Source organism: Larus michahellis, chromosome 3, assembly GCF_964199755.1.
Source record: "Larus michahellis chromosome 3, bLarMic1.1, whole genome shotgun sequence".
NCBI classification, from domain to species: Eukaryota; Metazoa; Chordata; class Aves; order Charadriiformes; family Laridae; genus Larus; species Larus michahellis.
Genome location: NC_133898.1, coordinates 77,630,093 through 77,650,453, shown reverse-complemented (window position 1 = coordinate 77,650,453; position 20,361 = coordinate 77,630,093). Strand labels below are relative to the sequence as shown.

The window sequence follows — 20,361 nt, the reverse complement described above, 5'->3', positions numbered from 1 at the left end:
TGCTATTAGAGCAGGAAGAGAGCAAGGGAGAACAATAACATCACCAGTAGCCTAGATCCTTGCACTAGAAAGATACATATTAAATAAAATTTAGGGTCTCCCTGAAGATATAACAGTCCATACTGCAGAGGAGAGCATCAGACTGTATTCTATTTTAAACCTAGATTAAATTCCAAGTTTATAGAATTCCATGAAGTAATGTGGCTCAAAAGCTGCATGATTCTGAAAACTGTATTTTTTGGGGTTTAGATCTAGACACATATTTAATTACCTTCCTGAGCTGGAATCCAGATTTGGATAAGCATCAATATTTTGGAAGGATTATCTGAATGTAAATATTCTGGAACATTGAGAGACTCATGAGATAATATACAAATTTAGAATGACTTGTTGGTTTCAGTTGAATCTATATTAGCTACTTAAATGTTCCTGTTTTTTCGCTTCCATTTCAGGGTGGTTTCACTCGTAAATATTCTCTGAGTTCCAAAACTGGAACTCTCCTCCCAGAGTTTCCAAGTGCTCAACACCTTTTGCTTCAAGGGTGCCTTTCTAAAGACAAGGTAAAATGTGAGCTACTCCTCTTCCGACTTACAGATCAAAAATTACCACAGAATGTTTCTTCATATCTTAGCCTTTGAGGTATTGACATGAAAGAGCCAGAAATGTCCATAATCAAACAGAGGTGACTGATTTATAGAGGGGGCAAACCTTTACTAACACCGATTAACTGGCTTTCCACTGGAAAGGTGGTTGAATTATTTACCTATTAACTGACCTAGTATTTTACAAACTGATGGTATGTAAGACGAGGAGAGCAAAACAAATAACTGAGAGTTGTATTCATTCCAAATACCTTTGGATTTCAGGTAAATTTTGTTCTGATTAGATCAGAACAAATAATTCACAACAAATAATTAGATGAACTTTACTCTCTTCCATTAATTGTTTGGAAAGAGACTGTGAAAATCTAGGCGTATATGTGTCTTTTATTAAAGTAGTAAAATCGTATTCCTTAAGTTGGTACTCAGTACTGCTCATCTTAAGGGTAACTCTTTAGTTAGAAATGTTGCTGGTTTATGTCTTGACTGCTTGTATGTTATGTCTGTGTTGTTTCTGGTCACATTACAGGCTGCTACGCCCCTGAACTGTGCTAGAAACCTTTTGGTACACATTGTGAACTCTCCAGTTTAGCCTCCAGTGCAGGTCATGATGGTGGCTGTCTTGAGATATGTTGCTTTAAAGCTTTTTGTTTTATGAGCCCTGCCTCTTAAGTTTGTTCTGTGAAAGTGGTGAAACCTAGGAATCCTGTTCTGAGGAGCTAAACAAAAGGAGTCATCTGTAGTACAGAGATCTTAGCTTTAGTTCCTAAAGAAAGCCCAAGAACTGGTGTACTCAGCAGTGTGCATCATCTGCTATGTTAGTCTCCATCAGTGAATTGACATCTCTCACATATACGACATTCTTGGAACATTTAAATCTGAAGAGCATTTGACCCAATGCAGCAGTGTAAGCAATCTTTTACCACTCCAACTGAAAAAAAGAATGCAACTTATTTTGTCTTCATTCTTGGGTCAGCAACATGCAATTGCTCTGGTCTTGGGACCAGATGACAGGAAGGCCCAGAGGGTGACTCTGTCTGGGGACAGACTCATGGAGTTATGAGAAGACTGTGGGAAGAGGGATGAATTTCTGTGTGTATCTCTGTTTCCTTGCTGCTCCGTCCTCATTCCTTGTTCTCTTTTTTGCTGTTTTATTTCCTTACTGTCTTTCCATTCCTTCAGATTATCTGACCAAGGCTTATTGAACCCAAGATATTTAGGTACTCTGTTGAAGAGAGCCCATACGTGAAGTTTGACTCCTACATTAAACTCCTTAGAAATTGCATGCAGTGGAAGTCTCTCCCATGAACGTAGCAATCTGCACTAAAATAGATTGGTATTTTCTGCATTTTATGTTTCTGAAGAAAACTTACCCAAACTTTAAATTTCCATCAACCCCTTCCAAAAAAAGTCTTTAAAATGTTCTTGAATGAAAGAAATGTTCTTTGCCATTGTTTTTAAAAGATAAGTAGCTACAGAAGCAGCTCTGAAAGTCAGCAAGGTCTGTTTTCAAAGAAAACTGCTAAACCTATTGAAATAAGGTGATACTAGGTTCATTCAAAACCTGGTATTGGTTTGCCAGAGAAGTTCACAAGCTGTAACAAACTTTCTGTGATTCTGGACCATGAGAATGGTTTTGCTAGCATTTTCCTTTCCTTAAAATACTTTACAAAATTATAGTTTTATACTTTCCTACAAATTTAAAAGTTTACTGCCATTTTTGAAAAAGTTATTAAAATAAGGAAACACTCCACTCAGATAAATTAGCCCGCTGAGATGAAAGAGAGTTCTGCTTTTTAAAGTTCAGTTCGTGTAAGGCAGTGATTAAACTTTGACCAAATGACTGGCAGCTATTTTCTCATTTGTCCAACTAGATGATGTTTCAGAACACTCATAGACGCCTATAGTAGCCTAATGATTAACTTGCACTACTCTTTGGGATTAATCTTAGCTTCAGAAAGGTGAATTTACTTTACCATCTGCCTGGCTAGTCTAGCTATTGCCTTAGCTATATCCCCATTTTCACAGTGTGTACAGATTCAGATGCTACATTTATGACAACAGCATTGAGACTTAAAGATGTCAATAGAAACCAGAGATGAGTGACCCTCATCACTTCTGGATATACAGACTGCCTATTTGTAAATGTTCATTGTAATACACTTTATATTCCATATATATATATTCTATATTTAAATATGAGCTACAGAAAGCAGAAACCTAAATGACTGTAGTAGTAAAGGAGACAGCTAAGAAACTCTGCTTAATCTTTCTTTCTTCCAAAATAGGTAGATACTCTTATCATGATGTACAAAACACACTGTCAGTGTGTCCTTGACAATGCAATTAATGGGAACTTTGAAGAGGTAAGGTTGTTTGAACACACATTCTTGCTATATATGCACAGGGAGCCAAGAAAGCATTATTCATGTTCACAAATCTGGTTCCTACTCCTTTAGATTCGGCATTTCCTATTACATTTTTGGCAAGGAATGCCTGACCATCTCCTTCCCCTGCTTGAAAATCCCATCATTGTTGACATCTTCTGTGTTTGTGACTCGATACTGTATAAGGTAAGTTAAGCATTTAGCTACATGGATAATCTCAACCACGTTACAGCTTTTGCTTGTGTAAAAACAGAGTTGAAATTAGAATAACAGGATGCCATGAGTGTTTTCTGCCTCTTACCTGTGTAAATCAGCAAGGATTCCATTGAAATCAGGAACATAAAACTGGCACGTGTAAGAGCTGAACACCAGGCTCAGCTCTGGTGCACACTTGATGCGCGCCTACAGGCAGCACACTGATGGTGAAATCCTGACCTACTTGCTTGAATGTTGCTAAAAGAAATGCTTGTGTGCTTCACTGACAAGGCTGGCTAAATTAAGCCTGGATGAAAACTGAAGACTTGTTTTTACTTAAAAGATTATTGCAATTTCTACCAGCAAAGACAGTCTGTGGCAGATCAGCGAGGTGATTCCACATGTGAATCTGCTACTCACAGGTTATGTCAGGCCATGGTTTCGTGTTACAGAGATGGAATAATACTGGGTTCGGATATTCCCGCCTCTCCTGCCTGCTACACTTCATTTCTGTTCCTATGCTGCTAGATGTATCAGTAAAACTGCTGCACTCTGAACTGGTTTGGGTTTAAAAAAAAACCTAAGGAACATTTGTTTTGCAGATTTTTTGTGCTGTATGAGTTCTTTGATCTAGTTCACAGTGTGATCGCACAAATAGTTGAAAATAAGTGAAACTAAGGAGTATTGCAAGGGTAGGATTAAGCGATAGAACACTGGGAAAAAATAAAGTAATGTCACCATAGTTTGCTGAGTTTTTAATTTGGAAAATCAGATCAGAACATTAATTAATAGCTACAAAGTACTTGAAGTTCCTGTGATAGGACATGCCATATAAATAGAAAAGGATTTTCATCTTCTCTCTAACACATTTCGCAACTACATAACGATGGGAAGAAATAACTATTGACTTAACAGTAAACACCAAGCAGTCAAAGCAAAGGACTTGGGGCTGTTTAACACTGAGTGCCTTATTGTCATCTATTTGTCATTCTTTACTGTACAAAATTATGGGGAAAAAATCCAGAACAGATGAAAATACATATTTCTTAGAAGCAAATCAAGCTGTAAAGTAAGAAGAGGAGTTTTAGTTATCAGAATGAAGTAAAGGTGATTAGCGTGAAAGATCATAATTACTACCCTGGAGATGAGCCATTAAGCCTCATTTACTTGTATAGGTTATATTGTACCTTGAGTTTATGAATTTTTTCCTGCTCTAAATGTGCTGTCCCAGTAGATCCAATTTTAACTCTATATGTAATAAATATTTAATGTGATAGATGAAGAAATATTACAGGAGCACTAAATTATAAATTGAGTAAGACAGAATTTCTGAAAAGTTCATAAATTCACTACTATGCCTCTTCTTTGTCTCCCACTATTTCTCACTTATAATCATGTTAGATATTCTTGACAGCGCAGCTGCCAGAAAGAAGGAGGAATTTTATTGTGTTGTTATATCAAACCACTTACATTAATAGTGGAAACAGATTTTTTGGGATATAGGCTAACAACTTTGCCCGCTGCAATAACATTCCCAGAAGGCATGCCAGATGGCACAGTTTTTTGCCAAAACAGTTCCACATGACAATTTGCTATAGGGGATTTGTCCTGAAGTCTGAACACCTTCAGTGCCACATCCAGTATGGCAGAAAGAAGAGACAAGTGGCTAATAGCAGTGGAGGACTTGGGAGGTGCCTGAGTATGTGTTTACTGGGACTCACAGTGATGCTGAAAAAGACAAAGGGTTTCTGCATCTCTCTTCCACTAATTTCCCTACTGTAAGACATGAGTGATAGCACTTTCTTGTTTTACTGGCATGCTGGCATACATTAAGAATGGGAGTTATCTAGGTACATAAATATCTCATATGTTCCTGTCTAATAGTGATGGGAGAAATCTAGGTATATAAACATCTGGACAGTAGGTTGAATGGCTTTATTCTGTATAAGTTTCCTGTCCTTATCACTTTGCAATCTAAGTAGACAAGACAGACATGAATGAATAAATGGCCCGTGGAAGCTTGATATCACTTTCTGTTACCCTTTTGAAGGTCCTTACAGATGTACTCATCCCTGCAACAATGCAAGAAATGCCAGAGAGGTAGGTATTTGACAATAATAATGCTACATTCTGTTTGTTAGGTATATTCCAGGTAAATAGCAGAAATTCGATACCCTCAAGAAATTTTCTCGCAACATTTATGCTCATGTTTAGAACAGTAGGGTATGTATGGCAACATACTGTAAGCTCCGAGGACAGCTATAGAACAGCCATAAAATATGACAGTATTTTAACGCCCCTTTCTACTGGCTTGCTGGTTATTTTGAAATAGGTTTCTTCTACATTAAAGCCCTAGAATATCAAAAAAGAATCAAATGTACTCGTGGTGCTTAAGCAGAAATAATTGTTATCTTTTTTTCAGAATACTTTTTGGGGTTGTATCCTATGCATCATCATAACATCGAAGCATTTTCTGAACAAGACATTAATAAGAAGATTATTATAAGTTATCTCTGAAACTTCTTATCTTTCTTTTCCCTTGAAGGGCATCTTGTTTGGGGTTTTGCATCTGACTAAGGCCTTTAGCTTCATATATGACTAAGGCCTTTAGCTTCATATATATCTAATGATTCTTGGATTTCTTACAGTTTATTCATAAAGCTAATGTTTTTCAACCTATTTAAATTGGCAGATGGCTTACAACTTTTCTCAGATGAGAAACAGATCAATATATAGTCAATTTTAGCCTTTTGATGATTGGTCATTTCCTGTTTCCTTTTGGTGACACCTGAGGATTAATTCACAGATATGTCCAGGAGTCTGTTAATCATAGATTGAAACCAAATTATTTAAAATAATGCAAGACAATTTTTATTGATGTTTCTCTAAAACAATTTATTTTTCCTATAGTTTACTGGCAGATATAAGAAATTTTGCAAAAAACTGGGAACAGTGGGTTGCTTCCTCTTTGGAAAATCTACCAGAAAACCTGACTGATAAGAAACTGCCTATTGCACGAAGATTTGTTTCCTCGCTGAAGCGACAGACGTCGTTCCTACACCTAGCACAGGTAAACAGAATAAGACTATACATTTGTCCTGGTTGCAGCTAGGAAAGAGTTAATTTTCTTTCTAGTGATTCCTGTGAAAGGAGTGTCAATAATACCTATTGGTTTTAGTTGTTGCTAAGTGATGTTTACACTATTCAAGGATTTTTTTCATCTTGCCATGGAAGCATACACAGAACGATGGAATGGCCAATGGAATATTCCATACCATAGACATCATGGTCAGTATATAAATGAGAATTAGTCAGGGGGTGGTAGTCCGCAATCACTGCTCTGGGTGGTGCCAATTCACTGGGCGATGAGAGTGACCTGTGTCATTATTATCATTATTGTTATTATTGTTGTTATTTTTCCTTTTCTGTTATTGTTTTCATTAAACTGTCTTTATCTTAACCGACAAGATTTTTTTTTTCTCCTTATCCTTTTTTTCCCTCTTCTCCACACCATTCTTGAGGGTGGGGAAAAAGGCAAGGGTTGTGACAAGCAATTGTGTGGTTCTAGCTGCTGGTTGGGATTAAACCAAGGCAACATCTAAAAAATTGTCAATTACATTCAGTGCACCTTGCTGGCTATGAGATATAATGCATTATTTTTTCAAGGTTCAACTTCAACCACGTAAGACTTACATTTTGTAGTTTTAACCATGCAAGAAGGAAGCAGCCATAAGTAGATCTGACTGAAACTTCAAACTTTTGTAGTAGAAAAGAGAGAAAGGGCCATGGTTATAATGAACTACTATTATGGGAACTTTTGGCAATCAAATGATGAAGTGGAATATATGGACATTTGTTTTAGTTCCAAATTGGAAAATGTCAGATGACCCTTGTTGCCTAGCAAAGGTTCTCTGCCCATGATGACCTTTATTGGGTTTTGACTGAAAAGAAAACATGTAACAGGTAGCTGAGGGCCCCAAGGCTGTGTTGGCAGGATATAGATATCTGCAATCAGGAAGCACCTCCATGTGATGATTTGGTACTTTACACAGAAAGATACGATGCCTTTCATGGAACTTAAGTGCTAACAGCTTGGGCTTTGAGGTGGTAGTCCTCATGGATAACTGTAGATGCACCATATATTCATCTTGACTTAGTTTTCCCTTTCATAAGTATTAAGATGAAAGTGGGTGACATCATGAAGGTGATCACATAAGAGCATTAGAAGGCTAATGGAAGGGAAATATTATCTTGTCTGATCTATGAAAAACCCAGCCATGATAAGAAAATTAAACAGACTATGTTTCTTCTCTGAGGAATTATTCAGGTGATCCCCAGGTGTGGGTCTGTGCTGGTTTTGGCTGGGATAATCTTCTTCATAGTAACTAGTATGGGGACGTGTTTTGGATTTGCACTAGAGACTGTGTTGATAACACAGGGATGGTTTTAGTTATTGCTGACCAGTGCTTACGCAGAGTCAAGGCCTTTTCTGCTTCTCACACTGCCTCGCCAGTGAGTAGGCTGGGGATGCACAAAAAGGTGGTGGGGGACACAGCTGAGACAGCTGACCCCAACTGACCAAAGGGATATTCCACACCATGTGATGTCATGCTCATCAATAAAACTAGGGGGTGGCTTGGTGGGGAGGACAGTGATTGGAGACTGGCTGGGCATTGGGTGGTTGGTGGTGAGCAATTTTTTTCATTTGCATCACTTGTCTTTCTTGGGTTGTATTTTTCTCTCTATGTTTTTTTTTCCCTTTTCTTTATAACAACAACAACAACAACAATAATAATAATAATATTTTTTAAAAGTTATTAAACTGTTTTTATCTCAACTGACAAGTTTTTTTACTTTCACACTTCTGATTCTCTCCCCCATTCCATGGGATGGTGGTGAGTGAATGAGCAGCTGTGTGGTGCCTAGTTGCCGGATGGGATTAAACCACGGCAGGTCTCAGCGTCTTACCTTGCCTTCTCTTACAGATTGCTCGGCCAGCCCTTTTTGATCAGCACGTGGTGAATTCCATGGTGTCAGATATTGAAAAAGTCGATTTGAATAGTATTGGCTCCCAGGCACTCCTTGCAGTCTCAGGGACCACAGACTCTGATGGGGAGGTCTACAGTGAATGTAAGTCCATGGTGATATATTCGTACCATTAAAAGAAGTAATTCACTCTCTCATTCCATGCCACACTAGTTTACTTGGAGACGGACTGAGAAAAGGCACACGTAGACACTGCATTCTCTAACCTAGCTCAGTGTTAACTTCAGTAGCTTAAGAAAATCAATTGGTTGCCCTAGCATGTCCTACAAGAACAGAAGCTTGCACTGGGAAGTCATCCCAGCTAGATGACTTTACATGGTTGCTGAAAAAATCATTTACATGTCAGTTGCTAAGTGTAATGAAATCTCTTTTGAAATTTTGTCCTAATCATATGGGGATATTAGCACAGACATTAGCACTGATCAGTTCTTGAAAGATGTCTCAAAAATTCTAGTATCATTATGGCTTAATTTAATGGATATTTAAGCTAGGGGTTTTTTTTGTATGAATAGATTTTTTTTTTGCTGAAGGTTGATTTTTGAAAAAATACATAATTTTCTATAAAGTGCAATAGCTATTTTCATACACAGAATGGAGTGGAGTAAAGTACAAATTTTGCGGGTGTTAATTTTCATATACGTACCTGTTGTTGAAAAAATGATACAGCCATTTTCTCTATTAAAATGATAGTTTTTGTCATAGGAACCATGTTGATCAGAGTTTGGAAAGCTGAAAGGAGCGCAATAGCAATGTGTTGTCCTTTATATATTGTTACTTTGATCATGAAAGTTCGTTCTCTTTAATGGTTCACGATCCTATTCACATTTTCATTTGAGTTGCCCATTTCCTACTTTTTGTGTAATTGTTTTCTATTTTGTTCTTTGTCTTCTTTCACACTGGTTAAAAAAAGAAAAGGGGAAGAGAAATAGCTGATCATTCAGGTGCTTTTTTTGAAAATGGGAATTGTGGAAGTTAGCTTTGCTTTATATTGTGAGAAAATTATAAAATACATGGGAGACCTAAGACAGTATACAGATCTGCCACATTACAGATACAACTTTATTACTAAATTTAGTAATATAAAGACTTTCAAGCCTGAATCTTAAAAGGAATGGAAAATACCAGAAATTTTTTTGCTTTTATTTTCTTGTAAAACTTCATTTTCTTACAACCTGTATCATTGTAATGCTTAAGTAATTAAAATACATATGTGTGATGGATGCGTGTCTGTTTGCTTTGCTGGGGAATTGCTTATTTCTTCACTGCTCTAATTCTTTGCTTTTCCTTTCCATGCTACAATATTGTCATATGGCTGGTGAGTGGCTTTTTCTCACATTCAGAATAGCGTGCAATGATATGTTCTCCTTTTTACATGGTAGATGACTCTATTACAGTGTTCCAAGAACTGAAGGACCTTCTAAAGAAGAATGCCACTGTGGAATCATTTATTGAATGGTTGGATACTGTGGTTGAGCAAAGGGTTATCAAGGTACCTTTCAAATGTTCTGCCTGACTCAAGACCAAATCCTACTCCCCTTAGTCCTTACACAGTCCCTTACTTATGCAGTCCCATTGGTTTTGCACGTGGGATTCTCATCTCTGCTCCATCTCCTTACTGTGACAGGGGAGTCCTTCATTTGGTGTGAAAGATTCCAATGCCGTTAGTTCTAATTAATCATGTTGAGTGCTGTTGAACAGTCTTATGTGTGTTACAAACTAAGAAGTATCTTAACTAAAACATTAAAGTCAGCACTATCATAAACTGTACATGAAAGAAACCTATCCACCTTATCTGTGCATGCAGAATCACAGTAGTATTTCTCAGTAATGTGAGCAAAAGCTGTTTCTTAGAGAAGAAATTCTTTCTTTCATGGTATTTGGATGGTACTGTAGGTGGTGTAAGTTAATGTAGCAGATTCAGAAGTAGCTAACCTGTAGAAGGATTTCTACACACCAGGAGGGAAGATACAGTTTTGTAGCTTTATAAGGTGTTTTATGCAGTAAATTGATAGTTTTGATGTTTTTTTTTCCCCTCTCTGATTTACAAGATACTTTATAATTACAAGTATTTTATGATTACACTATACGATTTAGGAATGATTACACTGTAACTCGGAACGAAATAATTGAGTTCTGAGTTGTAGCTCAAGTAAGAGAAATTTACCCAATTTTTGACTCTAATGAAAGTAAACTAGCAGAATAAAATGTTACACATTGCTTGCTAGTAGCTGAACACAGGTCTTCTCATCGGGTCTTGTTCTATCTGGAAATGCAGTATCTTATCCATCATTTTAGGGAGCATCTTGATATGAATGGATGCAAAAGGAGGAGACAGTGCAGTTAGCTTTGACTGGCTTGCAGAAAGTGACTCTGACACTTACAGAATAACCATAGGCATGTCACTTTTGCTTTCTTCACCTGTTTTCCCAAATTTCAATGGAGACAGCAATAATTTCCTTCTTTTTAGAGCACTCTGAGTTTCCTAACATTTGCTGTCATATGTGAGCAGTACAGTGAGGAGCTTTGGATGATTCTGGGCAGCAGAGCCAAAGCAAGTCCTCATACACACTTACCCAGACACAAAACTCCTACTGAAGCTGAGCAATCACAACTTATTTTAGAACCGAATGATTGTGGTCTAAAATTGATTCCACAATTTCAGAAGACAATTCCTGATAAACAACCCAGGCAGAAAAGGTGAAGCACTCTCCCATTCAGCATCTGTATTGTTAAAGTTAAGAAGTATGGTTCCTAGCATTGTTTTCCTGTAGTTAAGGGTAAGAAATACCAGCAAGTCCTGATATGAGGCTAGGTCAACTCAGCAGAAGCAAATAATTTACAGAACATGTAATCCTTCCATTGCTATCTGCCTTCTGTTCATGCTGAAGTGTGGTTACTGTCAAACTCACAAAACAGCTTCATTCTGCTTGCTGTTTGAGAAAGCAACAGGGCATGCGTTACCACACGAACAAATCACTGCCAGAGCAAAGCAACAGTATGAAATGAGCAGCATTGAAAGCATCAGTGTTACGATAGTAAACATACCATTTTGTAATAAGAAGTCTGGCCAATGTTATACGGAATACATTAAGGTACAAAGACTAGTTTCTGTTCCCTGCTTATGTGGAATAACATAGTGCTGGAGGGTGGGGTTTTTTTCTTTCTTTCTGCCCTGTACACCTGTATATTTACAGAACAATTTGGCACCTTTAATACTAGAATATGACGTAATTTATATACCTTCAGGACACAGCAGAGCCCAAGCTGTAAGCTGTTTGCTTCATCTAACATTGTCAGAGCTTTGCTCTGGTTGCACTGAAAAGAGTGAATGCTGCTCTTCTCTATCACTTGAGGACACACATTGTGAAGACAGTTTGAATCAGGCAGCTTGATCCACCCTGCCACATCAGCCCGAGTTGAGCACTCCTTGAACTCTCAAGCATAATCAGTTCTCCTTTATTCTCTCCTGTGTACAGAAAGCAAGTTAGTTAGTATACTTAACAGTATTTTACTATTCTCTTTCAGGCAAGCAAGCAAAATGGGAGGTCATTAAAGAAGAGAGCTCAGGACTTCCTTCTCAAATGGAGCTTTTTCGGTGCTCGAGTGATGCATAACCTAACTCTAAACAACGCATCAAGTTTTGGTACCCGGGCTTTGTAAAAACACTCATATTTTGTACATACTTGTCAGGATTTACCAGCTTTCCACCGTTTCCTGAGCAGAGAAACCTGTCCTAGTCTTAAGATTCTTTGATCAAAGCCACAAACTGTGTAATGGGTTATTCAAACTAAGATTTCACAGTAAATGCTAGCAATGTTTTGCTGGTGACCTGTGTCACATGTTCATTTTAAAAAGGTATTTTTCTTTTGAATAGCTGTTTGATACTGCTTTGCCATTTAAGAGCTAGAAGCTCTGTTTGGTTTGATATGGCAATGGAAATGTAACTGCATATCTCAGTATAGGAGACAGAGATTTAAATTATTAGTTTTACATGTGGATCAGTTTCGTAAAAAATTACCATTGTATAGAAGTTCTTGTGCATGGTATGTTCTCATAAAAGCAAAATGAATTTGGCAGACCACCACTCATTTAATTCTGGGGTCAGCAGACAGTCAATTCAATGGTGTTTGTGGCTTTTAAAAATTAAGGTTCACATGTCCATCTTTAGAAATGTTTACATTTTGGGGGATTCTTGGACAGAACCTTTTATAAAATACAAGATGGTAGAGCAAGTGAAACTCACTTTATATCTAGCACATAATTTCCTAAATTTAGTTGTAGGTACATTATTATCTAAAATTCAGAAGGTATTTGAAATGGCGGTAAGGAGATACGTGTTTTTAATGTGATATATCCTTGAAATAAGGTCAAAGACTTCACCAGTTATTGTCTGGTTATTTAGCACAAGGCAAACAGAAATAGAGCAGAGGCATTCTAGCAGACTTCGGCCTTATCTAGCTCCACTGTGTGCCCTCTTCAAGTATAAAGCATGTCTCACTTTCATCAGTATTTTTCTTTGATGTAATTAGTGGTCAAATAGCCTACAGGACAGTAAACAATTGAGCTAGGTGGGCCAGTGCAAAGAGAGATTAGAGCTAGAAGTTAGGCACTATTCCTTGTTGGTCTTGCCAGGTCATTTAAAGTCCACAATTATTTGTTTGTTTCACTCGCTTCTTGTAGAGTGGTGAGAGATGGTCACACAGATAACTCAGCTACTCTCTCTCTTTCTCCTCCAAAAGGTTCTTTTCATTTGATCCGCATGCTACTAGATGAGTACATCCTGCTCGCCATGGAGACACAGTTCAACAATGACAAAGAACAAGAACTCCAGAATCTACTGGACAAATACATGAAGAATTTAGGTAACTAGAGCTTGGTTCTTTTGAATGTGCTCCTGTCTTTTTAGAAATTGACATATTTGTTTAACTTTAAACAGAAGCAGGTTCACGGTCTTCTCCTGAAGATGTAGTTATATGCAACATTGTCAAATTCACCTGAAAAGTTTGCGACCATTCACTTAGCAATTCATTCCCACCTTCCTACCGTAATTCACGTTATAACATTTTGTGGGAATGTGAATACGCTGGATCAGTGAAATGATCTTGGATGCAACAAACACTTGCAGGTACATCTGAAGGGCCACAAGCTGACATATGAAAAGAGGCGTAAGTAGCAGAAAGGCATGCTAGGGATTCCTAATCCGGTTTTTCTGCCAAAGCTTAAATACATAATTACACCTCGAACTAGGAATGTATTAAATGTTACCAAAATGCAAATATCCCTGCAAGGTTGGAACACAAGTTTGGAGCCCTATTTAGTATCTGGCTGAAGTATTACTATGTGGAAGAGAAACAAAGTGAATTTAAAACAGTATGCTTAACATTTTCCATCTACCAGGCTTCTACATTTTTTCACTGAAAGGGTTATTAAACATTGGAATAGGTTGCCCAGGGAGGTGGTGGATTCACCATCTCTGGAGGTGTTTAAAAAAAGAGTAGATGGGGCACTGAGGGACATGGTTTAGAAGTGGCTCTTGTCAGGGTAGGCTAAAGGTTGGACTCGATGATCTTAAAGGTCCCTTCCAACCTCAACAATTCTATGATTCTATGATTCTATGATTCTTCAAGGTTAGACAGTTTGAATTCATATGCTCCGAGTCCTTTGCTATAAAATGAATGAAGATTGATTTGGATCAAATTATGGTCCAAATTAATCCCTAAATATCCAGGGGAACTCGACTGGGTTCTGCTGAATTATTTTTTATTAATATTAGCACCAGCAATTATCTTTAACTTTTTGGTTGTTGTTGCTCTAAAACTGCACTTTGCTGCAAGAAACTTGCATAGAATTTTTCTGGCAATAGATGCTGCACTTTTTCTTTTAATTCAGCCTTCAGGAAAAAAAAAATGTCCTACCTAGCAGCTGTCTTATCCTTGGATACTTAGGTGAGGTACTTGAAACCATAAGGTAAAGTCATGTTTTCCACTGAAGAATAGCAAAAATTCCACTGACTTTATCAATAGTCTGCAGAAAACCGAAGATCTGCTGAGTGTAACAAATGCTTTTCTCTAGTTATCAGTATGAAAATAGAGTTCAAGCATTCCAAAACTGCCATTGTTAATTCTTTAGGATGAAGTGTCATGAGCCTGATTCACTCAGTGCCATCTACTTGACTTGATTGCTGACATTTACTTCAAGGGAATAAATCTGATTCATACCTTCACTGTGATGGCTTCAGTAAGGAGCTGAACTCTGGAATGTAGATCAGGTCAGGGAATACGATACAAACAGTTCCACTGGAAAGATCAAGACTAGAACAATGTTTGTATTCATTGACTACATGCAAAATATGGAGGCTTCACTGGGTTTTAAAATAATTAGCCAAAGATATGAGCAGCTTATACGCTATCAATATACTAGTGGTGAATTTATGTGCAATGAGCATATGTAACAGCCACCAAGAGTTTTCACTTACTCTTCCAGATGCAAGCAAAGCCACCTTTACTGCATCACCAAGCTCTTGCTTCCTAGCAAATCGTAACAAAGCTGCTCCTCTGCCTGGTGACACTTCAGTCAAAAATGAGTGTCTAGCAGAGCAAACCTACGTGTCCTTGTCAGCTAGCCAGCCCAGCAGTGTATCTTCTGGTCTGAACCCCTTCGTCACAGGAGACAGTGAGAATATGCAGATGACAGGTATGTATCAGTTCTAGTTTCTCCTTCTCTTACTTGCTTGTTCATCTTTCAGTCCACAGTAACACGATGCTGTAGGAGGAGCAATGACCATATGCATTTATAAAGACCTCTAGTAAATAACATTTCATGAGCTCATCCTCTGTGCTGATTTACAGAAGGCGGCAGTTGTGGAGCCCTGCCAGTAATAGATCCTCTTGGAACAATGGTAAAACTATCCTATACCTGTTGGCTTGGTGAGGTTCTTGTGAGGAGAGAATGAACAGTAACCCCTGGAGCACACGAGCCTTGTAACTGCTGGAATTTCCCACTGAATGTGCAGTCTCCAGGCTGGAGAATGAAAACGGGAAGCTTTATAGCCTGAAGCCATTGATTAAAGGGTGTGTTGTATAGGTGGAAGCCAATGCATATCCTTTGTTAAGGTTTCAAATGGTAATGTACACTTCACTAGAGAATTAGTGTCTTAACAGATATGCTCTATTCAGCATATGAACGCTAATGACGGCTAATGCTTATTTATTCCAGATCAGATGGAGCTGTCTCAAAGCACTGGTCCCCTGATGACTCCACCCATTTCACCAGCCATGGTCAGCCGAGGAAGTGTTATCAACCAGGGGCCAATGGCTGTGAGACCTCCAAGTGTAGGTCAAGTGTTATCCACACATTCACAGTGCTCTTCCTACTCAGAACCTCTTTATCAGACTTTGTCACAAACTAATCAGAATTACTATGGAAACAATTCCAATTACCAGGCTATGTTCAGAACTCAGGCCCATTCCTCTTCAGGAGTTTACCACCACAGAGCAGAGCACAGCCGATTCAATGCCTTGAGTGAACAGCAGTTCTCCAGAGACTACTTCAGCAACAGTTGTGCTGTGTCTCCATACAATGCCAGATCCCCTTCCAGCTATGGTTCCTCATCCATGTCTCAGGACACACACAATATGCAGTTTCTGAATACTGGGAGTTTCAATTTCTTGAGCAACTCAGTGTCTACGTGCCCAGGAGCAGCATATCCCGCTAATGCTTCCAACGGTATTAATATATATTTTCTTTTTCTGTTGTTCTTTTCTTCTGTTTCTCTATCCTTGATGGATTAAAACACCTCTCTGCTTTTTTCTATGGAAGACGTTTTTCAGCTTTTATTTATACCTTCCTGTTTTCCACTTCTCTGATGACACATAGAGATTGTAAAGCAGCTTAACAAGCTACTTAAGGATTTATTTTCCTCTGGTGAATCCTCAGCTGACCTCAAATGCATCTGATGCACCTATGCTAATCTTCCTTTGGCACCATCACCACGTCTTGCACAAAGGAAGCAAAACCAGGATAACAATGTGATTTAACAATCTCTTGAAAAGCGCTCAAAACATCTGCTATGAAATAGAGCAGGCATAAAATACTCTGGGATCAGCATAATGGGCCATTCTAGTCACAGGGTCAGGGTGGTGAAAGGAAGCATAAAAATGTGCGTTAGCATTAGTTTGAGACTTTGGCCATAATATTTTTCATACGTAAAGTTATTGCCTCAATCTGCTTCAGAGATATAGCTGGCAAAACCACCTCCCTCTTCTGGAGGAAAGACACAGTGGAAATGTTTCTTTTGTATGGATTTGTATATGCAGAAAATAAGTATTATCATGCAGATTTTCTTTCAACATATACTTTCCTTGATTGTGAGCTTCAGAAGGGAGCACTGAACTGTGGATAGGAGTCCCCATGGTGTCTCTTGTAGACACTGGTTGCAGGCTACTGGTTGATTCTGAACTTAGAATGGAAAGGCGATTCTGAACTGAAGGCGTGACTGAACTCTTAGGATCCTTTTGCTCTCTTTTTACCACCCCTCTTTTGTGTCAGTCGCTGAATATGTTACAAATATTACTAGGCTGTATATAAATAATCTTATTCTCAAGGGACTCAGACAGTAACACCTACCTTTTGTCCCAGGTTGTCACAGGGTCCTACTCTACCCTTTCTCTTCAACAGTAGTTTCACTCTGCTTTTTTCTAATCTCCTGTCAATAGGATATTATGGAAACAATATAAATTATCCAGATTCTCACAGACTTGGAACAATGGTGGATCAACATGTTTCGGTAATCAGCAGTGTAAGCAGCATTCGATCATTGCCATCATACAATGATATACATGATCCACTGAATATCTTGGATGACACCGGAAGAAAACAAACAGGCTCATACTACACAGAGTCTTCACCTTCAATTGTCTGTCGGACTCCTATGCGTAAGTATAGCCAGTGATTGAGGAAGAGCTATGAACTTTTTAGCTTCCTAACAAGTGCTGAGTATTAATCTGCAGCTGCCATATATAGCATATGAGATGCAATATAGGGATAAACTAAATCAGTACCTAGGATGTATCATAAGATGTGTTTTCCTCAAAATTTAAGGACAGTGGGTTTAATAACTCCCATAAGGAGGACTACGGTCCATTGTCCATGAGGAGTAGAATGACTGGCCTGAATTGCAGAAAACTCTGTATTAGGAAACACTTTCTAACTATTAAGTGAGCTAATAGTGGACTGGGCTCTTCTAAGGGCTCTTAAGGATCCTCACTGTCAAACAGATCAAATGAACCCTGGGTCAGGGATGTCTAGATATATACTTCCTGTGACATAGTCCCTTCCTGTCCTATGCTTTGACAACTGCATGTATTAGGCAAAGCTCCCACAGACAGTGAATTTTAAGTGAAATTACCTAACCTCAAAGGGGTTTTTTTGATATATGCATTAATCAAATGGCAGCTGAGTTTGGCCTCACATTCCAAAAAGGGTTGCATGGAAGATATAAATTTGTGAACCATTGGTTTCTCCACAAGATTACCTCTTCCTGCTATTACCGGTTAACCTTGCACAGAAGATTAGACATTACTTGCCTCACTAAGGCTCTGCAAGAATTCAGTGCTCGGTTCTTTAAAGGATGCTAAAGAGGGTGAAAAAAACCCCAGCAGCACCACGCAGGGACTGTGCCCATCAATTATCTTCTGTATTCTATGTTGATATGTGCCAGGTGGTGGCAGCGGTACCACCACTGAATATGGACATGAATGGTGCAAGATATGGAAAGACGAGTATAGCGCACATAAATAGCTTTGCACAATTTTCAGAGAAGGTGGCTCATATTCAAGCTGTAAACTTCATGCCCATAGCTGGATTTTTAGCAGAGTTCATTTATACATGGGTTTTTGACCGATTCCCTGATGGCATGAGGAGCCACTGGAGAAAAGTTATAGAAGTATAGGTAAATTGAGTGAAGTATAGAAGTATCCTTCACATGGTGTGCCTGGTAGATAAGAGTTTCCGTCAGATGAAATTAGACTGTGTTTTTTGTTAAATTCAATAGATAGAAAACTTGCAATGATGGTAACCTTTTTTTCCCACAGCTTCAAACATGCAAACTGCATCTTCTTCCCAGTGTATGTACGGAACATCTGGTCAGTTCTCTTCTCAGGAAAATCTGGAGTCCCATGGCCCACCAAGCAGAGATATGGTGTCATCTTTGCCACCAATCAACACTGTCTTCATGGGAACAGCTGCTGGAGGAACCTGAACTGGGAGAGACATGTCAGTGCCTTAAGCTTACTTTTCAAATCCAGACATTAAGGCTGTGATGAAAATCCCCTTCAAGTTGGTGGAATAGAAAAGTATTATATATAGGTGTTAAAGGAGCCATTTTAGAGATATTAGCAGCCCTCCACACAAAAAAAATAGCTATATTCAGATTGGGTCCTGCTTGTGAATCACTCAGGATTGTTCTTATCATTAGAGCTTCTCAGTCAGAAATTCAGGGTGAGCAGAAAGAGGCAGTGATTCTTGCAAGCAAGACTGTTGTAAAGAAATGATTACATCTATTCCTAATTTATTAAAAATGCTATTTTAGTCTTTCCCTTATATCTTTTTATATAAAAATGTTTATTTAATGCCTGTGTTGCTCATTATTTATTAGGACCACAGAGTAACTGTTTACTTTCTCTTATTTGACAAACTGTCAAATGTATGTATCCTACCTCCTATGGAAATGTTTACAAGGTCAATTTTTACTATTTTAAATGAAACTAAGCCAAATTCTTAAGTTTTTTACTGTTGTGCTCTGGAAATTCAATTTCAAGTGTTTAGTGCCTACTTGTGTAAGTGAAAGTCCTCAGGAAATAAATAAAACATATTGTGGGGATTTTTTTTTTCTTTTAAAATAAACCACTTTATCTTAAAATAAACAAAACACGCAATTATCATAAGCTAAATAATTGCAGTAGCCTGCTACTGTAGCTGATAACTGAAACAAATGAAACTGTGACACAGAATGTCATGGGATTTCAAAATTACTTGTGGTATGAGCCCAAAATTTCTACTGGTGGAAGTCCACAAAAAAGATGTCTATCAACATGTATGGGTTTAGGGAAACTGTGTAAACTGAGACCAAAAGCCATAAAGATGATGAAACATATTGCAACCTCTGGATCAGATATAATAAAAAAATATTTTACAAGTGCCATGATATTCAGTGTACCAACATGCATTTATGTATGTTTCTGGAGAAACCAGGTGAAGAGTATTTACTTATGGTATTAAAGAGGACAGAGAAAAGAACACACTTACAAAACAACCTTCTTGCTACACATTCATGAAAGAAGTTATGTTATAATAAGATTGTCCCACCATCAGATTCAGATTAAGATTTTAATCCAGACTTCTGAATTGTTTGAATCTCTTTAATGTCAGTTCCCATTCAGTCCATTGGATATAGTGGAATTAGATGGTAGGGTATTTTGGTGGAAGAAAATAGATGATACCTTGACGAAGTTTTTATTTCTAATCCTGTATAACTTCCTTTAGTGTTTTCTACCATGAGAAGTCTTACTGCAGCAGAAAAGTAATAAGGAGCATTGGCTGGGCTAGCTCATGAATAATCCCTGATATGCAGAAATAAAATGCCATAGTTCAGTAATTAAGATGTGTAAGACTCCAGCTCAATTGCTTCCTAATTCAGAGTGAAGTCTTATGTTGCAACTGAAAATGCCATAATGATGCATGAAAGTTTTGGTTTCAACAAAAGTTCCTGATTACATGTAGTGGTAATACTGGCTGCTCAAACAAGAATTTCTGGAGCAATGCTTTACATCAAGTGAAGTAAGCACTGCAAAAGTGTTCTTTCTTCATGATTATTCAGAACAGAATATATATTTTCTCCTAGAATTAGTCCTATAAAAGTCAGGTTCCCTATCTAAGCAGGTCACCTCTACAGTCAGTGAAGAGATAGATCCCTCCCATGCCAAGTGAGAGAAGATGGGGGAGTACAAAGATACTGAAATGCTTGGCTCCCTCTGCTGACAAATGGCATAGCATAAATAATTACTTTAAGCTGGAAACGTCCAGATTGTTGAATTTACGTTAAGAGCAATATGTAGAATTTAGAGGAAGTAGGCAGC

General features: G+C 38.1%; 1 protein-coding gene across 1 annotated transcript in view; it reads left to right on the top strand.

The window, feature by feature from the left end:
• RFX6 (regulatory factor X6) overlaps positions 1 to 18,485 on the top strand; it is a 37,737-nt gene extending 19,252 nt beyond the window's left edge. The window contains exons 6-19 of the mRNA XM_074579368.1: positions 453 to 560; positions 2,888 to 2,965; positions 3,059 to 3,172; positions 5,232 to 5,281; positions 6,092 to 6,251; positions 8,167 to 8,311; positions 9,607 to 9,716; positions 11,753 to 11,870; positions 12,967 to 13,089; positions 14,711 to 14,920; positions 15,443 to 15,952; positions 16,942 to 17,160; positions 17,332 to 17,334; positions 18,319 to 18,485. Of these exons, the coding sequence (XP_074435469.1) occupies positions 453 to 560; positions 2,888 to 2,965; positions 3,059 to 3,172; positions 5,232 to 5,281; positions 6,092 to 6,251; positions 8,167 to 8,311; positions 9,607 to 9,716; positions 11,753 to 11,870; positions 12,967 to 13,089; positions 14,711 to 14,920; positions 15,443 to 15,952; positions 16,942 to 17,160; positions 17,332 to 17,334; positions 18,319 to 18,485 (2,115 nt within the window). The remainder of the gene's footprint in view (positions 1 to 452; positions 561 to 2,887; positions 2,966 to 3,058; positions 3,173 to 5,231; positions 5,282 to 6,091; positions 6,252 to 8,166; positions 8,312 to 9,606; positions 9,717 to 11,752; positions 11,871 to 12,966; positions 13,090 to 14,710; positions 14,921 to 15,442; positions 15,953 to 16,941; positions 17,161 to 17,331; positions 17,335 to 18,318) is intronic.
• Positions 18,486 to 20,361: the final 1,876 nt, after the last annotated feature.